Source organism: Saccharomyces kudriavzevii (assembly GCF_947243775.1).
Source record: "Saccharomyces kudriavzevii IFO 1802 strain IFO1802 genome assembly, chromosome: 15".
NCBI classification, from domain to species: Eukaryota; Fungi; Ascomycota; class Saccharomycetes; order Saccharomycetales; family Saccharomycetaceae; genus Saccharomyces; species Saccharomyces kudriavzevii.
Window position 1 is genome coordinate 495,622 of NC_079286.1, and position 19,675 is coordinate 515,296.

The 19,675-nt window shown below is 40.1% G+C and overlaps 10 protein-coding genes across 10 annotated transcripts; 9 read left to right on the forward strand and 1 right to left on the reverse strand.

The window, feature by feature from the left end:
- Window positions 1–871: 871 nt before the first annotated feature.
- RAS1 (Ras family GTPase RAS1) lies at window positions 872–1,813 on the forward strand (the record flags this gene model as incomplete). Its single annotated transcript, XM_056231279.1, has 1 exon — window positions 872–1,813. One exon carries the CDS (start codon window positions 872–874, stop codon window positions 1,811–1,813), a length of 942 nt encoding a protein of 313 aa, XP_056085114.1.
- Window positions 1,814–2,093: 280 nt separating this feature from the next.
- On the reverse strand, window positions 2,094–2,486 carry OST2 (dolichyl-diphosphooligosaccharide-protein glycotransferase; the record flags this gene model as incomplete). Its single annotated transcript, XM_056231280.1, has 1 exon — window positions 2,094–2,486. One exon carries the CDS (start codon window positions 2,484–2,486, stop codon window positions 2,094–2,096), a length of 393 nt encoding a protein of 130 aa, XP_056085115.1.
- Window positions 2,487–3,299: 813 nt separating this feature from the next.
- PIN2 (Pin2p) lies at window positions 3,300–4,145 on the forward strand (the record flags this gene model as incomplete). Its single annotated transcript, XM_056231282.1, has 1 exon — window positions 3,300–4,145. One exon carries the CDS (start codon window positions 3,300–3,302, stop codon window positions 4,143–4,145), a length of 846 nt encoding a protein of 281 aa, XP_056085116.1.
- Window positions 4,146–4,736: 591 nt separating this feature from the next.
- VAM3 (SNAP receptor VAM3) lies at window positions 4,737–5,594 on the forward strand (the record flags this gene model as incomplete). The annotated part of the gene is made up of 1 exon (XM_056231283.1): window positions 4,737–5,594. The coding sequence occupies one exon, from the start codon at window positions 4,737–4,739 to the stop codon at window positions 5,592–5,594; it is 858 nt and encodes a 285-aa protein (XP_056085117.1).
- Window positions 5,595–7,037: 1,443 nt separating this feature from the next.
- RGS2 (GTPase-activating protein RGS2) lies at window positions 7,038–8,093 on the forward strand (the record flags this gene model as incomplete). The annotated part of the gene is made up of 1 exon (XM_056231284.1): window positions 7,038–8,093. The coding sequence occupies one exon, from the start codon at window positions 7,038–7,040 to the stop codon at window positions 8,091–8,093; it is 1,056 nt and encodes a 351-aa protein (XP_056085118.1).
- A 589-nt stretch (window positions 8,094–8,682) lies between these two features.
- On the forward strand, window positions 8,683–10,497 carry LEU9 (2-isopropylmalate synthase LEU9; the record flags this gene model as incomplete). Its single annotated transcript, XM_056231285.1, has 1 exon — window positions 8,683–10,497. One exon carries the CDS (start codon window positions 8,683–8,685, stop codon window positions 10,495–10,497), a length of 1,815 nt encoding a protein of 604 aa, XP_056085119.1.
- Window positions 10,498–10,952: 455 nt separating this feature from the next.
- INP53 (phosphatidylinositol-3-/phosphoinositide 5-phosphatase INP53) lies at window positions 10,953–14,279 on the forward strand (the record flags this gene model as incomplete). Its single annotated transcript, XM_056231286.1, has 1 exon — window positions 10,953–14,279. One exon carries the CDS (start codon window positions 10,953–10,955, stop codon window positions 14,277–14,279), a length of 3,327 nt encoding a protein of 1,108 aa, XP_056085120.1.
- A 364-nt stretch (window positions 14,280–14,643) lies between these two features.
- Window positions 14,644–15,957, forward strand: TFC7 (transcription factor TFIIIC subunit TFC7; the record flags this gene model as incomplete). The annotated part of the gene is made up of 1 exon (XM_056231287.1): window positions 14,644–15,957. The coding sequence occupies one exon, from the start codon at window positions 14,644–14,646 to the stop codon at window positions 15,955–15,957; it is 1,314 nt and encodes a 437-aa protein (XP_056085121.1).
- Window positions 15,958–16,132: 175 nt separating this feature from the next.
- Window positions 16,133–16,831, forward strand: SKDI15G2600 (nucleotide diphosphatase; the record flags this gene model as incomplete). The annotated part of the gene is made up of 1 exon (XM_056231288.1): window positions 16,133–16,831. The coding sequence occupies one exon, from the start codon at window positions 16,133–16,135 to the stop codon at window positions 16,829–16,831; it is 699 nt and encodes a 232-aa protein (XP_056085122.1).
- Window positions 16,832–17,240: 409 nt separating this feature from the next.
- On the forward strand, window positions 17,241–19,538 carry CEX1 (COPI-interacting protein CEX1; the record flags this gene model as incomplete). Its single annotated transcript, XM_056231289.1, has 1 exon — window positions 17,241–19,538. The coding sequence occupies one exon, from the start codon at window positions 17,241–17,243 to the stop codon at window positions 19,536–19,538; it is 2,298 nt and encodes a 765-aa protein (XP_056085123.1).
- Between the last annotated feature and the right edge of the window lie 137 nt (window positions 19,539–19,675).

A 19,675-nucleotide genomic window follows, 5' to 3' on the forward strand; every position in this document is an offset into this window, starting at 1 on the left:
AGGACAAATATCTGCCCATATATGTAGTTCATCCGTGTCTTCCTCGACTAAAAGAACATACACCATCATGCACCTTCACTAGACTCTCCATTCGTCCAGCCGTGTGTTGTGCCAGCCGGAGATAACTAGTCACGCTGGAGGACTGGGTGTAGAAAATAGCCGCCCAACCTGATCCCTGCATAAAGCTTATATGCGGATATTAGGTGCGGTAACGGATGACCTTAGGCTGAAGAGCCCACTGAGAAAGATACTGTCAAATATCAAATGGACCCTTATCACTCCTCATTGCAAGAAAGAAACTTGATGACCATAACATGGGGTAAGAGTGTCACTTTTTTCTCTGTCCCTCTCCCCACCCACAACGAAGCGTAAGACACGCTTTACTGGTAAACTGGAATGTAACGGTGAACGGGGAATGAGGTGTTACCCGCGCTGACATTTGTTCCTCGCTTAACCCCTTTGATTGCCGTCTTCTACGCTGCTACCCTGTTGGTGAGGGAGTGGCGGGGAAACTCGCATTGGCGTAAATGTCCACCGTGGAAGAAAGCGCATGAAAAAGAAAAAAAACCGAAAAATATCTGGTCCAGGTACACTTATGGAGGTTGGAAAAGTGTTTTCAGCTCATCGCAGTGTTATGGAATTCTTCATGTCCTTTTCGCAAGTTTTTCCCACATTTGTTTTTTCTTACTGCATGACTCTAAATTCTCGTTCTTCTTTCAATTCTCTTGCGCAATATTTCTTGTAAGGTACGTCAGCTATCATTTGTATTGTTTTGTCTTAGAATGTTTACATAAAAATACAATTGGCTTTGATTTCGTTATTTCAGGACTAAACAGATAAGCCAAAGTTTTTCCCTTTTTCTCAGCACGGCATGCTTGGAAACAAATCGACAATAAGAGAGTATAAAATAGTGGTTGTTGGTGGAGGCGGTGTTGGTAAATCCGCTCTAACCATTCAATTGATTCAGTCATACTTCGTGGACGAATATGATCCAACAATTGAAGACTCTTACAGAAAGCAAGTGGTCATCGACGACAAAGTATCCATTTTGGATATTCTAGATACTGCGGGCCAAGAGGAGTATTCGGCCATGAGAGAACAATACATGAGGACCGGTGAAGGTTTTTTGTTGGTTTACTCTGTTACTTCTAGAAATTCCTTTGATGAATTGTTGTCTTATTATCAGCAAATTCAAAGGGTTAAAGATTCCGACTATATCCCCGTAGTTGTGGTAGGCAACAAGCTGGACCTTGAAAATGAAAGACAAGTTTCTTACGAAGACGGGTTACGTTTGGCTAAGCAATTGAATGCTCCCTTTCTCGAAACCTCTGCAAAACAGGCTATTAATGTAGATGAGGCGTTTTACAGTCTTATCCGTTTGGTAAGGGACGATGGTGGGAAATACAACAGCATGAATGGTCAAGCGGATGATGCTACCACTCCAAATAAGACAAGGAAATCCAATTCGACTACATCGCAAAGCGCTCATAAGGCTCATGTGAATAGCGGAACTCTTGGGCCTGGCAGTTCGTTGGCTCAGGATGTCACCAACTCTGTTCGCAAGTCAAACGCTGATCATAATGTAGAAACTGCTAACGGAACTGGCGAAATAAGTCATAATAATGACAAAAATAATAACGACAACAATGATGATTCTAATTTCAATAACAGCAATAGAAATAGAAATGAGAATGTTGATGGCAATCGTGATAATCCGCCAAAGGCAAGAAATAAACAGTCCGCCGGACCCCAGAAAATCCCAAGCTCAGGCGCTAAAAATGAATCGAGTGGCGGTTGTTGTGTAATTTGTTGAAAAAATACTGTTTTTTATTCCCCTGGTCTAGCGTGATTTTGGTTACAGCCTTATTTTCGCGTACCCAGTTAACCTCGACTATATCTTCAACAGTCGGTTTCTCAAGCTCTGTTACCAACAAACAAATTTTTTATCTACTATCTCGCGATTTATAGTGCTAGCATGCTCTACCACATTTCGTGGGCTTTCCTATAACTGTACAATTGTAATATTTTCCTTTATCTTCATACAAAGTATATACTATACACAGACACGCACGCGCATCCAAGCAAGCCCTTTCTCAATTTATAAAATGTAAGCAAACGAAATGTAAAATCAAACTAGCAACGATAAACTCACCAAAAGCTCTGCTTTTCGAAATTCCTGGAAAAGTATTACACAATTGCAGCCTTAAACTCATCAACAAGACAAATTGTCCAACACAAATAATGAAGCCAGATAAAAATGCATTGAAGGGGAAGTTATCACGGATTAGAATGATGAACGTGAACTGGATTATCCCCAATAACACCAAAAAAAAGCAAAATGTATCAATCAATTTTAGTTTAGGATTATTGTCAATTTGTGCAAAATATGCCTTTTTAGAAGTCTCAAATGCTTCTTTGAAATCTCTTAAAACTGCAAATGATGTACTGGTTACTTTTGGTGCGCTCGCCTTGGATGTCTTTGCCATATTTACTCGTATAGTCTGCTTCTAACTGGTTGTTACCTTCCGTTACAGTGAAATATAGCTCACCTCTATTGCAGATTCTATTGTATCTTTTTTTCATCCTTTAAAACACGCTATTCTCTATTTTTATTCTCACCGGGATTTTTTCCCAGTAGCAATGAATACACCCAATCATTACACATAGCACAACTCTGAGAGTAACACAGATTCACTGCCTATCGCCAGCAATAGTAAGCATATTGCCGCCAGTTCTCCTGCTGTACCATGGTACAGCAATTAGACATCGGCAGTCATGCCGCCCCATACACGCTTTTTTTTGGACGTATAGATCTCTATCGTTCGCAAAAATGTCAATTGTGCTAACTAAGCTACATTGCCGGCTTAATCAACCCTGATTCTATTTTTAGTAATAAGATAATTGTTCCTCGAATCGTTTTTTCCTATACTGCCAACACTTTACCGCTTAGCTGTTCTTTGCCAAAAAAATGGCCCTTTTAATGCTTATTTTTCATGTAGGAAAATGCCTCTTCTCTTCTGCCAAATAAGGAAAAACATAAATGATGCACTTCGGAGAATCTCCAGGACCTAGTGGGGACTGCAGATTTGGCTCAAGAGTAAACTTCGGACCTAACACATCAAAGCTGCAAAGGAACTCTACATATATTACGTATTGGTTACTTTGAAGCAAGAAAGCAATCACTTCTCGACCGTTATTCAGTGACCTCTCATTCTATTTGTTATTTTTAGCAGAACATTCGTGGCAAGGAAAACTTTACAAAAAATTTAACGAAGTAGCTTTCAAGCGTATACGTAACAATGAATGCTTGCAAGTTGAAAGAACTAGTGCCATTATTTCCGAGATCATCCTTTACAGATGGTGTAGTAAGTACAGGGAAAAGTTTCCGAAGCTGGGATACTTGTATGGACAATAAAGCATGTAAAATTATTGCAATTGTCGGTATCGTGTTGGCAAGTATAGTGGCAATATGGCTAATCGGGGGGCTACTGACTTGTTTTAGACAGGGTGTAACGGGAATGGGTCAGTTCGTCTGTTGGTGCTGTCGCTGTTCTGATGACAGAAATAAAAATAGTGGAATGCCTGTAAACGAGGGATTTAGTAGAGTTAATATGAACGCAGTTCCTCCTTCTACTGTTATCTATCAGCCTATTCAACAGCCTGAGAGTGCATATTATAAAAACGATGCGAAAAACGACGCATTTTACGATGAAGTCAAAAGTCCCAGTAACGAGGTTTATGAATTAGAGGAAGATTTCGATTTAGAGAAGCAGAAGGAAAAGACTAGAAGGAAACAAAGAAATCTGGAGGGTCAAAATCCTAGCGGATTAACACCGCTGGTATACGACGAAGAGACTTTTGAACATAATAGCCCTCAAGCTCAATACAATGCAAGAAGTTCATTCATTCAAAATGCTGCTGATACCAATAACAATAACAACACTCACCATACCCCGCAGTCTCCCATGTTTGATATCAATGATTATGGTGAGAACTATTACTATGGCAACAACAATAGTAATACTAAGAACCTTCAGGGAAGCAGCTACAATACACACTCCTCCGACCACAGAAGTCCGTATCCGACCGAAAGTTATCAACCCTATCAAGGATACAATGCAAGCCAAAACGAGAGACATTACTGAGGTGCTGAAAGTGGATTTCCCTCATTTTTTTTTTAAAAATGAAATTCACAAAATCCACGCACTGACAAGGATTAGATGTACAGTCACTCAGTGGACCTTTTATGAGTCTGTTCAAGAGCGCCCGTGTGAGCTTGCATTGCTACAGAATAAAAAATAAATAAAATACTTTTCTATAAATTTCTCTTTGTACCATTTTTATTGCACTGGAAACCCGGATAATAAAACGCAGAAAGAAACAGTCAATAATGAACTTACTACTTAATCATCGATGTAAAGTGAAAACGTATTTTCTCGTTCAAGGCCGAGGTCAGAATTTGTGTAACTTTATATTATGTAGGTGAAGACAATAGTTTTTGCGGAAGGGCCTGTGTCTCCTGCATAAATGGTATTACATGTTCAGCCTCACTTTCTTGTTGTATGTTTTTTTTTTTCGCGAGATGCGCAGTAAAAAGTCTATGACTATTTTTGTAGTGAGTTATGATTTTGGAGTGAAAGCACACGTACCAGGGGAAAAAGTGGGCAGAAACGCACGCCACAAGAACAGCAGAAACAAGTCGGCAGTCTAATTCATTTTATACCAGAGTTGCGACCATGTCATTTTTTGACATCGAGGCCCAGTCTTCAAAGAACAACTCCCGACCAGAACCTCAATCCTCAACAAATCAAAAAACCAGGGAATTAAGCGATTTGATAGAGACATTCGCAGAACAGTCACGAATACTGGAGAAGAAATGCACCAAAATAGGTTCTAAAAGAGATTCCAAGGAGTTAAGATACAAGATTGAGACGGAACTAATACCGAACTGCACCAGTGTGAGGGATACAATCGAGAGCAACATTTTAATTCATCAAAATGGCAAATTGTCGGGTGACTTCAAAAACCTCAAGACAAAATACCAATCTCTTCAACAATCGTACAACCAAAGAAAGAGCCTGTTCCCTTTAAAGGCCACCATTACCCCAGGAATGTCCAAGGGAAGGAACAATGTTCACCCGAGAACTGAGGCCATACGACAAGATCCCGAGTCCAGCTATATATCTATCAAGGTGAATGAACAGACTCCATTGCTTCGCAATGAAGGACAACACCAACTACAGTTACAAGAGGAACAAGAATTAGAACAAGGACACCAGGGATTGTCCCAGGAAGAACTAGATTTCCAAACCATTATTCACCAAGAAAGGTCTCACCAGATAGGACGCATTCATACAGCGGTGCAAGAGGTGAATGCCATCTTCAGCCAACTAGGCTCGTTAGTGAAGGAACAGGGCGAACAAGTGACAACCATAGACGAGAATATCTCGCATCTACACGATAATATGCAAAACGCAAACAAGCAATTAACGATGGCAGACCAGCACCAAAGAGAACGGAACAAATGTGGCAAGGTCACGTTGATCGTCGCTATCGTTGTGTGTATGGTGGTATTGCTTGCCGTAATAAGCTAGCAATCTTAATAAACGTGCATTGCACGCAAAGACTTTTCAGCGGAGCCAGCCTTATCTGTATACAAAAAAATAAGCGTATAGTTTTTCTTTTTGCATTTTTTTTAAGCTTCGCCTGTAAGGGGTGTTCTTCGTCACTTTTTTGACTCTAAAAACCTTGTACCAACCCTTTCCAGAAAAGGTGCTCTTTCATGCACGCAACGCAACCTTGTATTATTTTTGCAGTCCTCACCCAAAAAAACGCAGGTGCATGCCCTTTTTTTTTCTTTTTCTTTTTACTTCCTCAACGATCTGCACTGATCTTTTTTAGCACTCCGTAAATCTCTACAAATGTCCGCCGACAATCGCTACAAAAGAAAGGAGTAACAGCGGCCAGAGCGAGAACAGCGAGAACAACAGAAGATCCTTTTTCCGTTAACTGTCGTTTACTTTCAGGGTCGTTTTAGGGCTACCAAGTGTTATCAAGAAACAAAAATGTTATGCGCCCCCGTCTAACAGCGACCTTATGGGCCCTGATAAACATGAAGACGTGTCCGGCTCGGATGGGCATACTTTAGTATCCTAATTCGGGGCCCGAACAGGCCCCTTTGATAAGACAAGGACGGTTAGTTTGAGTTGGCATGAGGGAACAACAAAAATGCTGCACGACAAATATTCATGCATAGTTTTTCCGACGGTCTATGCACGTAATGGGCCGCAGTCATATCTCTGCGGCTTGCGGTAGAAGTTCTTAGGCTGGCAAATTTTCTTTATGAATGTAAGTTTCACTGTGGCGTTCAGGCTTAGATAGTTCGACATCTGCGCTGCGTTACTCCCACGCCACTGCAGCCAAAGTCGCGCACTAAGCACAGGCGTATTGGAGATTGAGGAACAAGGTTGCGCTGAATGCTTCGGGAAGAAATGCCGAGCCGACCCGTCAGAAGACTAAGCAGCAATCCCGATCGAAGCGGCTCGGCATTTAAAGTAGTGCTATCCAGAAAAAGGAAAGTGAAAGAAGAAAAAAACATACTTGTTGACAATTCTTTTCTTTAAATTCTGCGTATATATGACGTCGTCATGTTGAGCATATCTTTTGGCATGCCCTGGTGAGATGGCCTGCTAAGGAATGAAGAAAAGGAGTTTCTTAGTGAGTGCTGAGACGAGGATAGTTGGAACTCACTTATAATCAATTCATTGCGTATTATTATCATCACAGCGCGCCCGTCCCGTTCCCAATTAATCTAGCTTGTACTACCTGCCATTGGTCGTACTTTTTCTTGCAAGTTCAACGATCACCACTAAAAGCGAACAAGGAACGAAGAGGGGTAATACAGGAAAAGACTTTGCATTGACGGTAGTGGCACGTATCAATACTATCAGAAGCCTATCCTAGGTGGGTGGCTTTAATATTCAACACAGTGACCAAAAAGAAGAAAGAAAAGAAAATTTAAATTTCACATATGCTAGATGGCGAGTGTACCAAGCTTGTGCGACATATTGATACCGCTAGAAAAAAGTAAATGCAGTGCCTCTGGCACTGCAAGCGATAATGCAGCTATGATGAAACTACGAAAATCCCCTCATGAACGTATCCGTTCCCCTTACACCATACACAAGTTCTACAAATTTTTGAAAAGGGCTCATTGCGAGGAAAATTTGGAGTTTTTCGAAAAAGCCCATCAGTTCCTTCAACTGAAGCAGAATAGCAACATAAGCGAGGGAAAGCTTTTAGCAGTCTGGAACAAGTCATTATACATGAAATACATTGCCGTCGAATCGCCTAAGGAATGTAACTTTTCGCAAGACACTAGGGAAGTGTTTGAGAAATGCTATGCTAACAACAAGGTGCCTGGCGATGTAGACGTACTGCGTGCCATTAGCCACGTTATGGGTTTATTAATGGATGGATACCACCGGTTCGTAGGCTCAATCAATCGAGAAGAGTACTATACTCCATCTTACGCCAGTGACGCTTTCGGGCAAGACGCCAAAAATAAATCTACAGTTTCCTTGCCGTCGCTGGACCTCGAGAATATTTCTAGAGATGGTAGTCACCATTCCAAGAGAGCTGGCGACACAACAGTCATTCAGGAGACGTTCACAGACACCTTTGATGACTCACAGGGAAGATGCTACGCCTCTCGCCCGAGCGAATCCAGCTCTTCGACCAGCACTGGCAGCTCGAGATGTGGGAACATTGGTGACGATTTCCAAAAAACCCACAATTCAGGCCTTCTCAACTCAGGAAAGGATTTGCTACAAAAACTAAACTTTGTTAAAAAACGCAGCAAATCTTTCAAACAGCCTTCTGATTTGTTTCGCGGCGGTTATAATAACCATATTCAAAATCATTTGAAAATAGCTAAGCAGTCATCAAAAACGACTGTAAACTCCCCGTCTTCCGCCAAGACAACAACACCTTCATCGTCATTGTCATTGTCATTCCCCAAAAAGGCAATCGGCCTCAATGAAAAAAGCGTCGAAAATGGCTTGAGAAAGCTCAACTTGCATGATATCAACTAATCAAGATCAAAATTTTGGATAAGGAAAACAATAGCAGGGAGTTCCCTTTTCAAGCTCCATTCTACTTCAGTTCAGTTCAGTTCACTTCATTTCGTCCCGTTCACTTTGGTTGTATTTTTAGTTTCTAATTATTTTCAAGTATATTACACTGCATATGATTACCTCACAGGTAGGTATTTTATAGAATAAGAACATTTCGCATACTTTTCAGTTCAGTTTATACAAGTGACAAATACTAATTCTTTGTTTATTGATGCCATTTGGCGTTGCCAGATGGTGCCCTTTATATGGCATTCGGGGTTATACCATTACGGTCCGGTAACGGACTTAGTGAATGATTCATCTTTTCTTCTTTTTTCTTTGCTTCGGAAATTGAAAAATTTTGAAAAAAAAAAAAGTGAATATATTTTGCAGACCTGAATCTAGGAAGTAATCCAATTCCTTGTCAAGACAGTTATTGGAACTTTACACTCGATTTGGTCATGCCGTATTTGTGCGCTCGAAAATCTGTTATCCTCTTTCTTTAGCCTCGTAACGATCTTTTCCTTAGCATAATACCGTCACCACATAATCGTGCAGCCGCTTAACCATGGTAAAACATACATTCATAGCGCTAGCTGAACATGCAGGTAAACTAAGAAAATCCATTTTACCTGTAAAATTGACATACAAAAATATGCTGCGAGACCCATCAGTAAAATATAGGCCGTTTGTGCCGCCAAAAATGACCAAAAGAATCTGGCCTGACAAAACCATTCAAAAGGCCCCGCGTTGGTTGTCTACTGATTTGCGAGATGGTAATCAATCTTTGCCAGACCCAATGTCTGTGGCCCAGAAAAAAGAATATTTCCACAAACTGATCAATATTGGTTTCAAAGAAATCGAGGTTTCCTTCCCATCTGCATCTCAAACCGACTTCGATTTCACCAGGTATGCTGTAGAAAACGCTCCGGATGACGTTAGCATCCAATGCCTTGTTCAATCCAGAGAACATCTGATCAAGAGAACAGTGGAAGCGCTAACCGGTGCCAAGAGAGCTACTATACATACCTACTTGGCAACAAGTGATATGTTCCGTGAAATTGTATTCAATATGTCTAGAGAAGAAGCCATTTCAAAAGCGGTCGAGGCCACCAAGCTGGTTAAAAAGCTAACTAAAGATGATCCCTCACAACAAGCTACTCGTTGGTCCTATGAATTCTCTCCCGAATGTTTCAGTGATACTCCAGGTGAATTTGCCGTGGAGATTTGTGAGGCCGTCAAGAAAGCTTGGGAACCCACCGAGGACAACCCAATCATATTCAATTTACCTGCCACTGTAGAAGCTTCCTCTCCAAACGTGTATGCTGACCAAATCGAATACTTTGCTACTCATATCACTGAACGAGAAAAAGTTTGTATCGCCACGCATTGTCATAATGATCGTGGTTGCGGTGTCGCCGCCACGGAATTAGGCATGCTTGCCGGTGCTGATCGTGTAGAAGGTTGTCTTTTTGGTAACGGTGAACGTACAGGTAATGTTGATTTGGTCACCGTGGCCATGAATATGTACACCCAAGGTGTTTCATCTAATTTAGATTTTTCAGATTTAACTTCAATTTCTGAAGTTGTCCAGCGCTGTAACAAGATTCCAATCTCTCCAAGAGCCCCATACGGTGGTGAATTAGTTGTTTCTGCCTTTTCTGGCTCCCATCAAGATGCAATCAAGAAGGGATTTGCTATTCAAAGCAAGAAACAAGCGCAGGGCGAAACGCAGTGGAGAATTCCATACTTGCCATTGGATCCAAAAGATATTGGCCGTGATTACGAAGCTGTTATCAGAGTGAACTCTCAATCTGGTAAGGGTGGCGCCGCCTGGGTTATTTTGAGATCTCTAGGACTAGATGTACCAAGACCCATGCAAGTCGAATTTTCTAACACTCTTCAAAAAAACGCCGATGCATTGGGAAGAGAATTAAAATCTGAAGAAATCACAAAATTATTCAAGGAAACTTACAATTACAACAATGATGAACACATATACGTCACTTTATTGAATTACCAAGTTGAAAAATTGAACTCTGAACGTAGGGCATTAGCTGGTCAAGTAGAAGTCAATGACAAAGTTGTTAACATCGAAGGCTACGGTAATGGCCCGATTTCTTCCCTAGTAGATGCATTATCCAACTTATTGAATGTTAAACTGAGTGTTGAAAGCTATTGTGAGCATTCTCTAGGTTCTGGCTCCGCAACTAAAGCTGCATCCTTCATAAACCTTTCTTATATAAGGAATAACGATCACGCTACTAGCAACATGTGGGGCATTGGTGTCTCCGAAGACACTGGAGATGCTTCAATCAGGGCAGTATTTGCTACCGTGAATAACATCATTCATTCTGGTGATGTTTCATTGGCAAAACAATAAGAGGCAATCATTTAAATTTACTCTTATTGATATGTATATGTATATATCCATTGATGATGGGGATCAATAGCGTTTTTTCATTCACGTTCAAATAGTTGCATTGGAAAAACATCATTACAAAATTGAGTTATTCTGTTAACACCCTTCAGTATATCTGTAGATTTCACTTTCGTTTATATTTTTTCTGTTTTAACTTTTTTTTTTTTTTTTTTTTGGATGCTACTTTTTTCCCTGCGTGAAACATTCTGTTCCAGGCCACCGCCTAACCTGAAATGAATCTGAATAGGGATTTTTCGAGCACTGCTGGAACTGTTGGGTAGCCTGGTAGTATCTTAAAACTTCGTTAGCAAGAAAGGGAATATCAAACTTAATATTGAGGAAACGAGCTTTATTTAAGAGGAAGAAAGAAACATAAACCAGGAACAAAGAATATCTAATCACCTATTCCTTATAAAATGATTATCTTAATTTCGGAAGAACCTGGAAGGAGATTAGCCATTGTGTCCAACTCGTATGCTCTTGTTCTTAAGCCGGTTGGGAAGAAACCATCTGATAAACCTCTTTGTGCTATTGAACTTCTTCAAAAAAATGATCTGAAAAAACATGGTTTCAAAAGACTTACATCACATGAGATCTTTGGTGTCATAGGGCTGATTGAGGTCAACGGTCTGTTGTTTGTTGGCGCCATTACCGGGAAATCAAAAGTTGCACAGCCTAGTCCAGGAGAAACTGTGAACAAGATTTTTGCTGTTGATTTTTTTTGTTTGAATGATAACAGTTGGGATTTCATTGAAATCGACTCCTCAGGTTATCCCGTGCTTCCTGAGACCGCTTCCACGGAATACCAAGAAGCTTTGTTAAAACATCCGTGCTACGAATTGAAAAAGCTGTTATCCAATGGGTCATTTTACTACAGTTCGGATTTTGATTTAACGTCAACCTTACAACATCGTGGGTATGGGGAACACTCTTTGAGTACAGATACCTATGAAGAAGAATATATGTGGAATTCCTTCCTCATGCAAGAAATGATAACTTACAGAGACCACTTGGATACTAATTTGAAACAAATCTTGGATGACGAAGGGTTTTTGACTACAGTAATTCGTGGGTTTGCGGAAACATTCGTCTCCTACGTTAGGAAATTGAAGGTTGCCGTTACTATTATCTCGAAACAAAGCTGGAAGAGAGCAGGGACAAGATTCAATGCACGTGGGGTCGATGATGAGGCAAATGTGGCCAATTTCGTGGAAACAGAGTTTATTATGTACTCCAGCCAATATTGCTATGCATTTACACAAATTAGAGGCAGTATACCTGTGTTTTGGGAACAGGGTACGTCTCTAATCAACCCAAGAGTCCAGATTACGAGATCATTCGAGGCCACCCAACCAGTATTTGACAAGCACATCATGAAGTCATTAGAAAAGTACGGGCCTGTTCATGTTGTAAATTTGTTATCAACAAAATCTTCAGAAATCGAACTTTCAAAACGTTACAAGGAGCATTTGACTAATTCAAAGAAACTGAATTTCAACAAAGATGTGTTCTTGACAGAATTCGATTTCCACAAGGAAACTTCTCAAGAGGGCTTTTCCGGTGTCAGGAAACTCATTCCATTACTAATAGACTCTCTTCTATCTTCTGGCTATTATTCTTATGATGTTAGGGAGAAAAAGAACATCTCTGAACAACATGGTATATTTAGAACCAATTGTCTGGATTGTTTAGATAGAACAAATTTAGCTCAGCAAGTCATTTCTTTGGCTGCTCTCAAGACTTTTCTTGAAGATTTCCGATTAATTAGTTCAAACTCTTTCATCGATGATGATGACTTCGTTTCCAAGCACAACACTCTCTGGGCTGATCATGGTGACCAGATTTCCCAGATATATACCGGTACAAATGCTTTAAAATCTTCCTTTTCAAGGAAAGGTAAAATGTCACTTGCTGGGGCATTATCAGATGCAACAAAATCGGTCAGCAGAATATATATCAACAACTTTATGGATAAAGAAAAGCAGCAAAATATCGATACGTTGCTAGGAAGGTTACCATATCAGAAAGCAGTACAACTATATGATCCTGTAAATGAATACGTTAGTACCAAATTACAAAGCATGTCTGATAAGTTTACATCAACCTCCAATATTAACCTATTAATAGGATCGTTCAACGTTAATGGCGCGACCAAAAAAATTGATTTATCAAAATGGTTATTTCCAATTGGTGAAAAATTTAAACCAGACATTGTTGTTTTAGGTCTTCAAGAGGTTATAGAATTATCTGCGGGTTCAATTTTAAATGCTGATTATTCGAAAAGCTCATTTTGGGAGAACTTGGTGGGTGATTGCTTGAATCAATACGACGATAAATATTTGTTGTTGAGAGTAGAGCAAATGACATCTCTATTGATCTTGTTTTTTGTTAAAGCGGATAAAGCCAAATATGTCAAGCAGGTTGAAGGTGCAACCAAAAAGACAGGTTTCAGGGGTATGGCCGGTAACAAAGGTGCAGTATCCATAAGATTTGAGTACGGTGCCACTTCATTTTGTTTTATAAACTCTCATCTTGCAGCAGGTGCCACAAATGTCGAAGAACGTCGTAGCGACTATGAGAGCATAGTTAGAGGCATTACGTTTACAAGGACCAAGATGATTCCTCATCATGATTCTATCTTTTGGTTGGGTGACATGAATTATAGAATAAATCTACCGAACGAAGACGTTAGGAGGGAGTTGAATAATCAAGATGAAGGATATATTGAGAGGTTGTTGCACTTCGATCAACTTACTTTAGGAATAAATTCGGGCAGTGTATTTGAAGGATTCAAAGAACCAAGCTTGAAGTTCCGTCCAACATACAAATACGACCCAGGCACGGGGATCTATGACTCTTCTGAGAAGGAAAGGACGCCATCATGGACGGATAGAATTATTTATAAGGGAGATAATCTACTTCCCTTATCCTATTCAGATGCTCCTATGATGATCAGCGACCACCGACCAGTCTATGCAGCATATAGAGCTAAAATAACTTTCGTTGATGATAAGGAAAGACTGTCGCTAAAGAAGCGTTTATTTACTGAATACAAACAAGAACACCCAGAGGAACCGGGCTCCCTAATATCAGAACTTCTTAGCCTTGATCTAGGAAATAAGAGCACTGATGAATTTCAAAGTTCTTCCGAGACCTCTTTATTAGATATCGATTCGATATCGGCACAACCTGCGGCCTCGGGTACTGCCACACTATCCCCCGTTTCTTCAGCCTCAGCTTCGCTACAGCCTCTCAGAACTCAAGACAACAATCAATCCCGTACTTCCGTTAAGAAACCAATATTACGTCCCCCACCCCCCCCTGCTCATAAATCTATGTCACTTCCTACTCCTTGCACAGCAGAGGAAAAGTCACTGACACCACAGGCTTCATTCGCCTCACTGAAATCTGCGGGAAATAGTATCCAAGAAAATATACCATTGGCACAGAATAGAAGAATTCCGCCACCTGGCTTTAGCCAAAATATTCTAACTCCAAAAAGTACTAGTAATTTGGCATCGCCTATGTCCTCGAAGATTGATTTATACAGCGCCGTGGCCGAATCCGTGCATTCACCCCAACCTACGAGACAACAGACACCTACATCATCATTTTCAGCATCGATAGATGCTGATGACCAGCTTAAGGCTTTGCCAGCTAATGAAACTCCTCTCGAATCGGAGGAGAAAACTAAACTAAATCATATGACTCTAGATTCATGGCAGCCACTGACACCAAAATGATAGCCTATTACCTTTTTAAGGTGGGTGTTGTGCACTGTGTGTTTTCAAGTAGCCACTAAACTCATCAAACTTATTTAAAGTACTACGTAGGATATATTTTAGTCGATTTGTCCAAATTGATTTGTGTGATTTAGATTGCTTTCAGTTTTTATTCAGTAACGTGTGTTTAGTAGGACGGTCCGGGTCAAAACTGGGAAAAAATCGGAAATACAGTAGTAACCTCTGGACTAGAAGTTGTTAAGTATTTATTTGGGGTGAGAAAATTTATGGCAGGCCAAAAAATCTGGCAATAGTACCCGTAAGACTTTTAACAGTAAACTTCAATTCTTAATTCAATAACATATCCTTTTTGCAGATAAATCACATGGTGGTGAGTACAATATACATTGCAAGGCATGGATACAGATCCAATTGGCTTCCCGAGGGTCCATACCCAGATCCACTTACAGGAATTGATAGCGACGTTCCTTTGGCAGAGCATGGGGTCCATCAAGCTAAAGAACTGGCACATTATCTTTTATCCTTGGATAATCAACCGGAAGTAGTCTTCAGTTCTCCATTTTATAGATGTCTACAAACAACACAACCAATAGCCAGGTTGTTAGAGATACCTGTTTATTTAGAAAGAGGTATTGGGGAATGGTATAGACCGGACAGAAAACCTGTAATTCCAGTACCGGCTGGTTATGACATATTAAGCAAATATTTTCCAGGTGTTATAGGCCCAGAATGGGAATCAACACTAGTACCTAATGAAAAGGGCGAGACTGAGCAAGAAATGTACACAAGATGTAAGGACTTTTGGAACTTATTCATTGAAAAGGTAGAAAAGGAGTATCCAAACGTTGAGTGCATTTTATTAGTGACACATGCTGCGTCAAAGATTGCACTTGGCATGAGTTTGCTGGGTTATGCTAATCCTCGAATGTCTCTAAATGAAAATGGAGTTAAAATAAGAAGCGGTAGTTGCTCCTTAGATAAGTATGAGGTTCTTAGAAAAAGTTTCGATATTATAGAAGAAGCTAGCGATCAAGATCGAGCCGCTTTGAATTACATACCATTTAAGGACAGAAAATGGGTCCTGACTATGAATGGGAACACAGAATTCTTGAGTAGTGGTGAGGAAATGAATTGGAACTTTGATTGTGTGGCTGAGGCTGGCTCAGATGCCGATATCAAAAGAAGACAAGAGACAAAGAAAACCAGCTCACCAGTACCAGAAGCAGACGAACAGCCTGAATTGGAAACAGTTTATATCAGCGTTGACATCCCCAGTGGCAGCTACAAAGACAGAACAGAGATAGCTAAGAGTGCAATTCTACAATACTCTGGTTTAGAAACAGATGCTCCGTTATTCCGGATTGGAAATAGGCTGTATGAGGGAAGCTGGGAAAGGCTTGTTGGCACGGAACTTGCGTTTCCAAATGCTGCACATATACATAAGAAAACAGCCAGTTTACTACCATCAGCCGAAAGTGATAAAAAAATAAGCGGTGGCCAAAGTACAGAATTGTCTGCTACTAACGACTCAGACCCACGAAAGCTAGAAAATGGTGCTGAAATACTGAATTTAACCAACGATGATGAGCATCATTTGGAAGATAAGGAAAAACTTCAATCAGAGAAGATCTATAGGATAAAAGAACGAATAATACTAAGTAATGTTCGCCCTATGTAATTAATATCTTGTAACAATAACAACCCCCTTTTTATGGGCGCTAACGCCATCTGCTTGTTTGTCTGCCTTTAGTATATACAATTAGGGCGAAAAACTTAAAAGAAAATAACTTTATTGAGAAATAAGAAGTACTGGGGTTACGTCGAGAAGGAGCTCCACATTCATTATATTTATAATGTCTCTTATTAGTCAACTGCCTTTGGGCATAATGAATTCTATTTGTTCTAAATATGATGTAATTTTGGCCAGCTCTTCTCCACGAAGATATGAAATTTTACACGATATCATGGGACTTACTGAATTAAAGACGATGGTTCCTACGTTCGAAGAAAATCTTGATAAGACGAAGTACTCTACAAATCCAATTGAATATGCCCGTGATACGAGCAGGCGTAAAGCACAGAGTATTGTTGAGATTTTGAGTGACTACCAGAACGAAAATTCGAATGAAATTGAAAAACCCAAGCTTATAATATGTGCAGATACAATCATCATAGATAAGGATGGAAAAATTTATGAGAAGCCCATAACAAAAGAAGTTCAAATGAGATTTTTGATGAAGTTTTGCTATGAAGATGATGAACCTGTTAACGTTGTCACAGCTGTGACACTGATGAAATGGTACAATAAGGAAGATTTTGAACTGGTACCATTTCAGGATGAAACTAAGGTATACTTTGATAACAAGATACCATTGAGGGTTTTGCAAGAGTACGTAGAGAGTGGAGATGGATTAGAAGCTGGGGGTGGGTTCAAAATACAAGGACAAGGGGGCATACTCATAGAAAAAATCGAGGGTGATTACTATAATGTAGTCGGGTTGCCTCTTAACAAGATTTTCAAAGGACTCTATGCCGAAGCTAATGCACTATAACTTCAGCAGACTTTTTTCTTAGCTCTTTGGTTGAAGTTACTGATCTCTGTAACGCAGAAAGGATGATAAGAACGGTGAATATAGATCGCCCTCAGAGGTAAGTATATATTCTACATATACCTGCTAATTCTTAACATACTATTAGGTATATGTTTTACTCAATTATGAGAAGAATGTGTAGTATACTAATACGTGTTATTATGTTGTTATACTCCAAATTTTCGCCATACTATTTTTGCTATTTTTTTTTCAAGCTAAAAAAATTGACACTTGCTTTTGTTTGTTTATACTACAGGGTTTGAGAATACGCACTTTTTGCCACCATAATATCACCAAGTCAGTGGTTCATGAGGTAATATTGCTCCTATATTGAATTGGTATTTCAGTAAAATAAGGGTATCAATAAGTGATGAATTTTTCCAACATATTCAAGTCCATTTCGAACTTCCAGTTTCCATACACTATAGAAGAAACTGCCACCAGTGAAACTGCCCTCTGGCAATCTTTTGATGGTATAAGAAAGGCAGATTCTTTGCCAGTAACTGTTTTCAAGGCGAAGAGGTCTCCAGAAAATGAAACTCTGATTTTGAACGCTGTACACAAGGCCAAAATTTTGAAAATTCCGGGGCTTTGTAGTGTGTTAGAAACGTTTGATTCAGATCCTCAATCCACATTCATTGTTACCGAACGAGTGGTTCCATTTCCTTGGGAAAACTTCAGCTCCTTTTCTAAAAACAAATTTGGTATCGAGTTGGGAATATCACAGCTATTAACAACTTTGGGATTTCTAAACAAATTTGTCTTTGGCACGCTTTCCAAAGATTCCATATATATCAATAGTAAGGGAGAATGGGTACTATTTGGCCTAGAACTTTGTTCAAACAAAGATAGCTTAAGTGCCTTTGAGTTTGCTAGTAAAGCGAGAACATATTACAGTCTAGTGGGTTCGCAGTTGCCCTGTGAAGAACCGAATACAATTGATTCAATAAGATTAGGTTCTTTGATTAAAGATCTCATGAGTCCTTCTACTCTCCCAAAGGATTGGATTGTCAATGTCAATATGATTTCTGATGGGAGGATGGAAATCGAAACCTTCAGAAAAAGGTTAGAAAATACAGAAACTTGGCGTTCCAATCCTTTAATAAACTTCTATCAAGACTTAAAGGAGTTGCATATAAAGGACTCTCAGGGAAAATTAGCTGTTATGTCAAATTTGGAAAATTTGTACTTAGAGTCGAGAGAAATATTTCGCAATTTGACGCCTGGGATGACTGAAAACTTCATTATTCCAGAACTCTGTGAAATCATAAAATTACTTATGACGCAAAGTGCCGCCAGCAGCGCTAGTCATGTGGCCATGAACTTCAGCGCATCACATAAGCTTGTACCGTTCCTAGCGATTGTTTTGGACTTGACTTCCGAAACGAAGACCTTTCCAGTTGGGTTTAACGATCTCATCGCCGAAAGTTTTAAACTATCCGATAGGCAAGTAAGATTTCTTTTGTTAATATATCTACCCAGACTAGTAGGGCCTTTAAGTACGTCAGAGATCTCTAGCAGAATATACCCACATTTTAGCCAAGGCTTAACAGATTCCGATGCCACTCTTAGACTACAAACATTGAAGACAATACCATGCATCGTGCCTTGCTTGACAGAGAGACAACTAAATAACGAGCTGCTGAGATTTCTTGCGAAGACACAGGTTGATCCTGATGTTGAAATCCGAACATGGACCGTCATCATCATAAGTAGAATTTCGACTATATTATCGACCTCAGTCGGTAATCGCTCGAATATCTTGGCTACAGTATTTACAAAGTCCTTGAAAGATCCTCAAGTGAAACCAAGAATGGCTGCACTTTATGGACTCGAGAAGTCAATCGAGCTGTTTGATGTGAACACTATTGCCAACAAGATTCTAACGGTCATTGCCCCCGGTCTCTTAGATAAAAGCCCCACAGTAAGAGATAAGGCCAAAATTTTATTTGAAATGTATCTCGAAAAATTGGAAAATGAGGCTCAACTTATCCAAATAAACGACAATACTGGCGATTTGGAAGATATGAAGGAAATCGATTTTGATAATTACGGTTGTGGCAAAGAAGACATGAATAAGGAGGACAATATATTAGCAGCGCAGTTTTTGAATAATTTACGCTTACATTCCCCCGCTGCAGCTTTGCCAAATGGTGCTACCAACTGCGAAGTGGATTCCACTTGGGATGACAATGGGTGGGATGGCGCCGGCGATGCTAACGGTTCTACAATAAATAGCACTATGGACTCCTTCGACAAACAGGCAAACCATATAGCAACAGTAAGCACCCAAAAGGTCTTAGGGAAAACTGTTGAAATCAATAAGAGTTGGAACGATAACTTGGATGATAATGACTGGATGCAGGACGAAACTGATCCATGGAATGAGCCTGAGGACCATCCAAAGCCACAAGCGTCGATTTTGGGGAAGAAACTCACTCCTAGTGGAAAGCTTTCAATCAAGAAGAAGAAAATCACGATTCTGGCACCAAGAGGTAACAGAAACAGTTCTGTCACCACCACTGCCACCGCCACAAAAGCGACCCGTTCAAATAAAACGACAAGAAGCAAGCTTGTGAGTAGTGTTAGCAGCCCGACAGCCAATAAAAGCGGCACAGATAGCTGGGATGATGACGCAGATGCAGACTCCTGGAACACAAATTGGTGATGCCAAGCCTTATATAACCTTTCATATTGTCCACAGATGTATGTAGTGATTCTTGTTATTCAAAAATTCTACGCCCGTGCCCCGCGACTTCGCTGTTGTGAGAAGTGGAGGAAAGGAAGGGTCCCTTTAATTCCTAT